Below are 9,923 nucleotides of genomic sequence, written 5' to 3'. Positions count from 1 at the left end.
GTAAGGTAAATCATTCTCGTTCAGTGAGCACCAAACAAAGATGATGCATGATCAAGTGACATGCCACCTGATGCTTATCCTTCCTTCGGCACCTTTCCAGGCTATCATACTCAGTATACGTAATTGAGGCTGCGTTTGTTATTTGTTATTTGGGATAATTGCAGAAACCTCTCTTGAGATTTCCAACAGTTTTACTCACCACTCTTAAGGTTTGAAAAATAACACTAACCTCCTCTAACGTGAATTTGGGGCATATAGTTGACTTAAGATATGATAAATTTACTTCTATATCATAAGAATTTAACATTGTTAGTAAATAAATTTGGGGCAAAAAAATTAGAGCAATAAACAAGTCTAAGATAGCTAATTAAACAAAATTAACATTTACTTTATTAAGCACTGTAAGTGCACTTACAAAATGGCACCAATTGATGATCCAACATGGTGTTATTTTATGATTAACAACACTTGAGAAAACAATGCAAATAATATATTTTCTACATAGAAAAGAAGCAGAAGCAAGAAATATGTAGGAGAAATAAACCTCCAAAGAAGGCTTCATAGAAGAATAAGTTTTGGTGGTTTTGGTTGGATTTATTTCATCTCATGCATTCATGAAACAAAAGAAGAAAGAAAGTAGAAATCAACGCAAAATCTGAGGATTTTTCAGTTAAAAATTTGTGACAATCAGAAGATGATAGGTAAGTAATTTTTTATCATCTCAATTTAATACACAAAGTTGTGGTGTTAGTTATAGTATGATAAAATTGTTGTGTTGATCATGAGAGAGCATAACTATGTACGAAATATAGTAAATAGTGTAAAATCAATATACTATAAGGATTAATCTTTTCAAATTTTGCATAGTTGTCATTCATCCAATGCTGATAGTATATACACTGTCAGTGTAGGAAAGATTTACTCATACTATAAGGATTAGCATGACAATAAAAAACTATCTTGTACTGATCAAAGGTGAATTTTCTTGTTTTATCAACAGTCACTTTATATGCTTTAGAATATCAGATTTCTGAACATATGTTTGTTACTTCTTGTAGATTTTACTGCTGCCATTGTTCTTTTTGCACATATATCCTCTAAGTTTCACTAATTGTTCTCATCTTTAATGTTTTTCATTCTTTTACTAATACAACCTTGCAAGAGGCAAAACGAGTACAAATGAAACAAAATTATTATCTCACTTTTCAAAAGATTTTTTTAATGGCACTTTCTCTAACATCGGCTAAAGTTGCTATCAAAATCTTAAGTTCAGGGGAGTTAGTGCTATTTACAAACCTTAGGAGAGATGAGTGCAACTATCAGAAACCTCGGGGGAGGTTTCTGCAATTATCCCTAAATATTTTTGCTGCCTGCCACGTGGCAGACTAGTGTCTTCAAGCTATAAGCTTTGCACCAGTGACTTGCTGGCCTTAGCAAGTGATGAAAAGGTACATAGCCAATTCAATTTCTTTCTCATTATTTTCAATTCTTCTGGTGCTTTAGGATCACCGAGACAAAGAGTAATCAGGATTTGTGTAAACCAACAATTCTCTTTCTTCATCACTGCTCGAATTCAGTATGGGAGGCAAACTTCTGCAATTCTATAACTTGTCACAGACTTGCCGAATCAGATGTCTACCTGTCAAACCCATTAGCTTCAGGGTACAAGTAATCATCTAATTCCTTCCTGTTCATGCCTTTTTTTTCCTTTGTTAAGTGTTTTAGTGTTTGCAGTTTACCTAAGACATGGTTTGTCTGGTGATGGTGATCAGATGTATAGCCAACTTAGCAAGCAGGGACAGAAAGAAAATGGTTCAAAAAAGAAACCAGACCACCACCGAGATGGCCGTCCAGCGGAGAGAGCAGCTTCGACGGCTGAAGAGTTCAGACGAGTGGCGGAAGAAAAAGCTCGCCAGGGAACAACTAGTCAGACCGTAGAAAAGGAAGCTGATGCGTTTCAAGAAACCATGGCTGGTGACACCAGTTTTGAAACTGTGAAAGAAAGTTTCAAGAAGCCTCCTGGTAGGGGAAACATCCACAAGACGGGTGATGAGAGTGATCCCGTGGAGAAATAATCAAGTCTTTGCAATTTTCCAAGGCTTTTGTATACATGAAAAAGAAGTCAAGTGATCAGTCAGAACCCTTTTTGTGTTATGCTTAGACGTTTGATTCTGGGATTTTGTTCTTAATTAATGTAGTATTTAAAGTGCTATATGATCCAGTCTTTGATTGCATGGATGTTTGGTTTGTTCTTGTTCTGAAACACTAGGTGAAATGGCTTTTTGTATGTAATATTTGCGAGATAAACTGCAGATCTTTTCGTACACAGTGCTGAAAGAAATAATTGCTTTTATCTTATTTTCAACTCCGTTGAAAACGGATGACCATCTTGTATTACTACTACTACTACTACTACTACTACTACTACTACTTGAATAGAGAATTTTCAATCTTCCTATTCTGGATGGACGTATGTTTTGTTACAGATTAAGCAACGCCATGAAAAATGATATAAACTGCAAGCAACGTGGGGAAAGTTGGAGCAAAGAGTGCAAATCGCAAGGATTTGGCAAATAGTAGCCAAATATATCGATTTCATCATGCAGAACTGAGGGTTTTTCATTTCTCGGGCACATCATCATTGATTAGAATCGGAAAATGCAGCAAAAGTTAGCCATCAATGTGTGCCAAAGTAAGGTACAACTCGGCAGCAAGTATGAATTTTGTGCTCATATCAATCGTCAAAGGAAAATTAGCCAAAAAGCCTCTTAAAAGTGAAACCTAGCTGCTCCACATAGAAGCAAGCACCACTGGCTACTGTCGGAAAGAAAACCCATGGCCGTCTTCTACCAACCAAGAAGTAAAAGCTTTAAAAGAGCCATTCTAATGTAGAGACCATTCTTCGCTTGTCTGAAGTAGGCAGCTCTTGGATCTTTGTCCACATCCACCGTTATCTATATTACAGAGTGAAGGAAAACAGCTGGTAATCAGGGAAAATTATGGATGCCAAGTATCACCTAAAATCCTGCTAGTACGGGTGGCAAGCTTACCTCGTCAAGCCTTGGGAGAGGATGCATCACTACTGCATGTTTTTGCAATACATTTAAGACGTCCTGGTTAACAATATACTTGCCTCTAGCTTCTTCATAAAGATCAATCCTTTCTCCAAATCTTTCTCGTTGGATTCGGGTTTGATAAATGACGTCACATTTAGAAGCAACATCCATTAAATCTGCACTTTCTTCCCATTCAATCCCCATAGATGTCAGATAATCCTTTATGTCATTCTGAAAATACAGTTGAAAAGAAATTGCTGAGTGGCAATCCTCTGTTTCACATGTAATTAAGCGTCCAAATTATTAGCAGAAAGCAGGAGGAGCATGACTCCCAGCCTCTCTAAATCAACAAATTAAGTTTATTGGAATTGCTTTGAGGATGCAAAAGCAGAAGAAAAAACCAAATTTTGAAAAATACTACACCGTACCTTCATTCTTACAACATCAGGTGACACAAAGTAGATTTTCACATCATGGTACTTGGCTAGTAAATGAGCAAGTGATCGAACTGTTCTTCCATAGGCAAGATCTCCAACTAGTCCGACTTTAATTCCATCGAGCTTTCCAATCTCTCTTTCAATGGTGTATACATCAAGAAGGGCCTGTGTTGCAACATGTGATAGAAATTATTGACAAAACATTATTGCAAAGAAACCAAAACATGAATGTATTGCCCCAGAAAAAATCAATGGAAACATGGAAAGATCTTATTTAGATGCTTGAGACATTCCACATAATCATTAATATTTGGAAGTTGGATGAGAATTGCAGTGGAAGTACTTTTAATCCCTCCAAAACCACATCCCATCCAGAATCAAGATAACACTCCGTATCGCAGAAATGCATGCTACTAATTCACAACTTTTGAGATACTTGTGACAAATGGAGATGAGTAACATTATGGACAAACCATAACCAGCAAAGCAGAGCAGAATCTCGAAAGAATTATCAGGATTAAATTAAACGTAGCAGAAAACCTGAGTTGGATGCTGTCCGGGACCATCTCCAGCATTAATAATGGGAATGCTGGCTGTTGTTGCTGCTCTTCTGGCAGCACCACTTTCAAAGTGTCTCATCACAATTATGTCTGAGTAACCTTCAACTGTCCTTATAGTATCTGCATATAAAAAGCCCAACTTACAATGGAAACAACAAAACCACTTGTCAGGGGTTTGGAAAATGACTACCTTCAAGTGTCTCGCCTTTTGCTGCTGATGAGAACTCGCGTGCATTTTCTGTCGTCAGAACCTCCCCACCCAAACGCTTCATGGCAGACTCAAATGACAGCCTAGTCCTAGTTGAGGGCTCATAAAAAAGTGTGGCCATTAGATACCCTTTAAGAAGTTGACTTCCAGGAGTATTCTTCTCAACCAACTCCATCTCACGTGCCACTTCAAATATTGCATTCAGTGTCTCTCTGTCAAATTGCTGAGCCTCAATGACATCCTCAAGTTGAAACTTATTCCCAACCATGACTGATGGTGTATTCTCAACCTTGAATGCACTGCATATGATTCTATTCTTGGAGACTAACCTTCCATTTGGTTGCAGTTCAAAAGGAATTTCGACCGACAAGGAACTAGGCTTACCACAAATTGATTGCTTTAATTGCAGGATTGAACAACTGTAAGTATGCTCATTAAAAGTATTGGCCCACATTGTCCGCGAAGCAAGCTTACTTCCATGCAATGCATATGTAGAAAATGCAGCAGAAGATGCCATTACAGTAGGAATATCTACCAAACAGAAACATGAGAAGTTCTTATTAGAAAACTTTCTCACTAGAGAAGGAAAATGAGCAATAAAATTAAAGAAACTATTGAAATCATTTAGGAATAAGAAACAGCAACACCCAGGGTGTGACAGACTTAACAGCTGAGAGAGGAAAACAAACACAGAATTCCCAGGCAATGACTCCAGAGAAATATAGTACACATTGAATCAAATTACAAGATGATGATTGATGTAGAAATCCCTTTTTGTCTTTTACCTTAAATGCTCATTCTCAACTAAATCTACTCGAGTACTTGTCTTAGGCATTTTATCAAGCACGTAGAGGCTATCAACGTAAACATCCATGGCCTGCTCCGAATACAAAAGCATTGATGCAAATGCCGCTTCAAGTTGTCGGCTACGATCAGGCAAAAAGTTTGAGAAAAGAAGGGTAGTGGAGAGTACCTCAAAATCCGAATTTTGCGCCTTGCGGGATGGCTTAGAAAAGGCTTCCAAGGGTGTTCGATGGAGACTGCGAAATTATGGAACCCAGACTAAATTTCACCGTCCATACGTATCATGGATTTTCACTACTATTTTGTTAAAAGGAAATACTTATAAAAGCCGTTTTCAAATATTAGAATTTACATACTTTCAGGTGAGCATCAACATTTCAAGCTTTTTTTTTTCCGTTGATTTTCTCCAAAGAAAATCTTTAATGCTCAAACTTTCTGGTCATTAGGTGCATTTAAACAGGCAAAGAACTGAAAAACACCATATAAAATTTAAAGGAAAAAGAAAACGGCAAGTAATTAATGGTCGGGACTCGGGACTCGGGATCCTCTGTCCAACGGCATATCTGTCCAAGTCTCCTGCCTCGAACAAAACGACGGCGTCTTAATCTAGAACTTGTTGACGTGGCTTACCTTTTCTATCCTGTCTTTTCCTTTTGTTTTTGTCAAAATTCTACCGTCTTTCGGCTTCCCCTTTATCCAGATTTCAAGTTTTACTTTCATGCGGGGTAAAAAAACAAAAAAAAATTACTATCATTCTTTCTGAAAAAAAAAAAATGCAAATCTGAAGCTTCAAAGAACCTTGCAAACGGTAGAGTCCATAATTTGATGGCAAATCATGAGTACTTTTAAGGGATATATACATACCTCAAAAAGATTAAAACGCAACCATAGGAAAAAAAATTTAGTGGAGAAAAGCAAGCCAGAATTCTGATATATACATACTTCTTCTTTTAGAAGGGTTTAATTGATCAAATTTTTGTTTCAGAGAGTGGGATTCCTCAGCTACTCTGGATTGGCATTTTCCAAACCGTTTGGAGTAAAGAATTAGAAGATTTTCTTCTATTACTCCATCGACACAAGGCCCTGTAAAATATTGCAGTATAAAAGGAGTTCTACCTGAAGGTGGTAGACGTTGGGAAGGGTAATATTTTGACTGCAACGACGTACATGAATGTGGATAGTGAAACCAATTGGGCCTTGTTTGTTTGAAAAGGAGTTTATTTGGATGATTTATTTGAGATAATTACTATAGCACTTTTTATAATGTGATGTATATGAAATAAAAAGATGATTGAAATTTATAAAGTAAATTATTTTATTTCAAAACATATCAATCCAAACACTATTTTATCCCAACGACGTCGTTCGTACTGGATAGTGAAATCGAAACTTGGAAGATATTTTAGACAGAGTTATACACAGATCTGACTAGATCAAAGGAATGCGTTGACACCTCCTTTGGATTTTTTTCACTGCAAGTAGAATTCAAACCCCCAACATAAAGTTCAAAGAGGGATTTAGTCCCTTTTTAATGGTAGTTTCAGACAGAAGTTCTCAAGGCAGTAATTATACATTACCCCTCTTTCACATCAAACATTTTAAGTTTTTTTTTTTATTTCATTGGTGTAAGTTTCTTTTTCTTAAACATGTATGTATGGGTAACTGGTTTCCATTTCACTTGCCTAGCAAGGAAAAAAATTGGTAAATGCGGTCTGTTTGGATTGAGATTTCTTTATAGAAAAATTGTTGTTACATAATATGTTTCTCAATTACCTTTTTTATTTTTACAATTGTCTTATTTATCTCACATATATCATATTTTAAAAATGCTACACCATTATTTCCACAAAAAAAAAATCTTCCAACAAATAATATGATTCTTAAACGAACACAGTTTCCATATCAAATAACCACAACGGTTCACATAACAGTGCCTTCTTCCAACAATAAACGAAGAGCTTAAATCACAGTATTCTCCCCGCCCCCCCCCCCCTCCCCCTTCCAGCTTTCTTGACTTTGGCGAAAGATTACTAGTTAATCACGCCATGCAAATTAATTTAGCTAGCCATCAATCCGAAATTTGTCGCGCTTTCGTACTAAGTTTAATACTTGTCTCAACATGCTTTGGCGCAAAGGGAAATAGGATCCCACTTTCGGCTTTTACCTTACATTCTGATTCTGACTCCTTGAGCCTTGTTGAACTATTGGCAAGAGATTACTAAGCAGAACAACCTTCATCATTAGTAGAGAATTTAATTCCTCTCGCAGCATAAGAATCACCATTTTGCATACAGATCAGAATACCTCAAGCGAAATTTGAACATAATGCATACGCCCCTTCCCATTTGAGTTCAAAAGCTGGCCATTTAGCAAACGGTGGCAAACCGGCTTTGTCGAATCAGACGCATATCATCTCTGCCCAATAAATTAATTCTGCCTCTTAAGGAAAATATGAGAGATTTTACGAAGTCTCTAAACGAACAACTATTACAACATCAAAAGCATTTTAAATGACTCGCAATTCCGAGCTCATGTTTTGCAAAGCCAATAATACACAGTAAACAGACAAGTGACAGCCATAAAAACCCAGCAAAGACCTGGTTGCGTTATTTAAGCCATATCACACAAGGAAAGGGCAACTGAACTTCATTAGCACAACAACACAGACCATTAAAAAGGGGGAAAAACAAGGTACCCAAACTGGTTGAACTAATGGTTATCAGTTTCTATAGTATATATCGTACTAGCACTCAGCTAGTTGGAATAGATAGTCTGGAGGAAAAACTTCGTCCTTTAGATTATCATGTGAAGATTAAGGACCTCTAACATGATAAACTTATGTTTGCAAAACTAATCATAAATGAACAATGAAGAAAATGAGCGATCTCAAAACTAAACAAGTAGAAAGAATAAGATTCAATGCTAAGACAAGTGGTTGTTGTTTGCCTAAAGAAGAATAAGCCTAGAAACTTGCAGGCTGCACCAAGAAATGATAAGAATAAAAGAAAAGGAAATAGAATCTAACACCTTGCATAATCAAAGGTACATTTGTCATATATCCTTAATTCAACTTGGCAGAGAATACCGTTAAGATCCAAAAGAAAACAATAACAATTGCAAAGAAGATGAAAGGACAACCACCAGATACTGAAGCCCTTGGTATCCATTCTGTGAAATATTACCCATCAATGTCCATAAGAAACCATTAAAAGTTGTCAATTATGGAAAAGAAATGATGAAGCATATGTGCTACCATGCACGATAGTGTAATGACAAATGAAAACAAGGCATTCCATATTTGGTTCAGGGAAAACATAGAAATGTATCATTGCTCCTGCAAGTGAAAGGATTTACTTCTCTTCTGTTTCCTCTACCTTCTGTTGTTCATAACGACGCTTAAATTTTGCAATCTGGCCAATGCCTTCGGTCCTCTCCTGTCTACCCCTTATGTGATAGACTTTAACAACTTGGTGTATTTTTGTCATCATAACGTTGATCAATCGCCCACTCTGGGTTACGTAGGAAATCCATTGACGCTGTGGATGAATTCCTTTTTTCATCTTCTCCTAATACAATCCAAATTAGGCAAAATTACCAGCAATTTACTATCAAAAACAGGATTCAGAAAGATATAAACTTAGGCTCACGAAAATATGAATGGATACGTTTAAGATGTGCTAGAAAAAAATGAAACTCTCAAGCTGCTTAATCCAAACACAGAGCCAAAAAAAAAAAAAAAAAAAAAATCTTTTCCTTTCCTAGTTCTCCTAAAACATATATTCCCTAACTAAACAAGTAAGCAACCAGAGCAACAAGTAATTCTTCGGAAGAGACACCCAGCGTGGCACAGACTTACAGCTAGGAGAGGAAAAGAAGGAAAGAAAGAAATTATTCCCAGGCAACGAGTAATAAGAGAAGTATAGTTCACAGTGAAACAAATTACAACATGATGATTTACGTCACAATCCCCTTTCTCTTTTTGACCTCACACGATCATTCTTAACTAACCTTACTCGAGTACTTCTCTTGGGCATTTTATCAAACAAGTAGAGACAGTTACAATGACCATAAGCAGGCATGGCCTTCCCTCCAGGTGAATATATTGATGCGAATGTCGGATTATAATGAGGGATAAATTTGGAAAGAAGGGCAGTGGGCGTTACCTCGAAACCCAAATTGCTCCTAGCGCAATGGCTTGGACGAGAGTTTTGTGGAGGTGCGTCTTCGCTTTCGTTTATGAGAAGAAGAGGCTTGAGGGTGGGAGACTGCAGAATATGAAGGAACCAGAGAGACTAGCACTAACTTTTTTGCTTCCCCGTAAAGTAAATATAATGCCCTGCAAGTGCTTCTCCAATGTGCCCATACTATTTATCTTTGAATGATTTAACTATAATATTTTGTTAAAACTAAAAAGCACATTTATTAAATGTTACATTTTTATAAAATAATTTCAAGTTTGTTTCCTCTAACGAAACTCTTCTATTATGCTTAAACTCTTGTTAGTTTGTTTAAGCTCTTTAGCTCTCATATGTTGCACATTGGTCCAGATGGTTTTGTGGGTGATGGAAATGACATTTTTACCGTTTTGACCACAGAAAACAAAAATAAAAGTTAGGTTCATGTGATGTGAATGGGCAAAGAATTACTAATAAACACCACCGTTCAAAATTTAAATGAGTAACTAAGCGGATGTCCGAAAAAAAAAAAAAAACTAAGCGGATGTAAATATACATTATGCCTTTTCAAATCAAACATTTTTAACCTTTTCAATCAATTGATTATTTGGTACTAAGTTTTTTTTTTTTTGGTTAATAGAATATGTGTTGCGAGGCGTTTTCCGCCTTATTTTGCCCCAGTA

General features: G+C 36.6%; 2 protein-coding genes and 1 long non-coding RNA gene across 4 annotated transcripts; 1 reads left to right on the top strand and 2 right to left on the bottom strand.

Moving 5' to 3' along the window:
- The first annotated feature begins 1,409 nt into the window (after positions 1-1,409).
- On the top strand, positions 1,410-2,358 carry LOC113688241 (uncharacterized). 2 transcript variants are annotated; one of them, XR_011814603.1, is made up of 2 exons: positions 1,410-1,668; positions 1,773-2,358. XR_011814603.1 is itself a non-coding variant. In XM_027206001.2 (2 exons), exons 1-2 carry the CDS (start codon positions 1,579-1,581, stop codon positions 2,073-2,075), a joined length of 387 nt encoding a protein of 128 aa, XP_027061802.2. In that variant the 5' UTR covers positions 1,421-1,578; the 3' UTR covers positions 2,076-2,358. The 2 variants fall into 2 exon arrangements, 1 of the variants encoding a protein (XP_027061802.2); XM_027206001.2 differs by having other exon boundaries at positions 1,421-1,662.
- Positions 2,359-2,550: 192 nt separating this feature from the next.
- LOC113688240 (aspartate carbamoyltransferase 1, chloroplastic) lies at positions 2,551-5,632 on the bottom strand. Its single transcript, XM_027205998.2, has 6 exons — positions 5,235-5,632; positions 4,244-4,792; positions 4,034-4,173; positions 3,485-3,658; positions 3,051-3,287; positions 2,551-2,954 (listed from the first exon to the last, which is right to left on the bottom strand). The coding sequence occupies exons 2-6, from the start codon at positions 4,776-4,778 to the stop codon at positions 2,847-2,849; spliced, it is 1,194 nt and encodes a 397-aa protein (XP_027061799.1). The 5' UTR covers positions 4,779-4,792; positions 5,235-5,632; the 3' UTR covers positions 2,551-2,846.
- A 2,554-nt stretch (positions 5,633-8,186) lies between these two features.
- On the bottom strand, positions 8,187-9,672 carry LOC113743769 (uncharacterized). The gene is made up of 2 exons (XR_003461195.2): positions 9,229-9,672; positions 8,187-8,631 (listed from the first exon to the last, which is right to left on the bottom strand). It is a non-coding gene; the product is annotated as an uncharacterized lncRNA (long non-coding RNA).
- Positions 9,673-9,923: the final 251 nt, after the last annotated feature.

Source organism: Coffea arabica, chromosome 5e, assembly GCF_036785885.1.
Source record: "Coffea arabica cultivar ET-39 chromosome 5e, Coffea Arabica ET-39 HiFi, whole genome shotgun sequence".
NCBI classification, from domain to species: Eukaryota; Viridiplantae; Streptophyta; class Magnoliopsida; order Gentianales; family Rubiaceae; genus Coffea; species Coffea arabica.
The sequence above is the reverse complement of the archived record's forward strand: the minus strand, read 5'-3'. Positions and strand labels throughout refer to the sequence as shown.

Coding starts and splice junctions, on each gene's coding strand:
- LOC113688241 (XM_027206001.2), top strand. CDS start 1,579: ATGGGAGGCAAACTTCTGCAATTCTATAACTTGTCACAGACTTGCCGA. Junction 1,663..1,772: donor TCAAACCCATTAGCTTCAGG/GTACAAGTAATC, acceptor GATGGTGATCAG/ATGTATAGCCAACTTAGCAA.
- LOC113688240 (XM_027205998.2), bottom strand. CDS start 4,778: ATGGCATCTTCTGCTGCATTTTCTACATATGCATTGCATGGAAGTAAG. Junction 3,659..4,033: donor CCGGACAGCATCCAACTCAG/GTTTTCTGCTAC, acceptor GTTGCAACACAG/GCCCTTCTTGATGTATACAC. Junction 3,288..3,484: donor CTGATGTTGTAAGAATGAAG/GTACGGTGTAGT, acceptor CTGTATTTTCAG/AATGACATAAAGGATTATCT.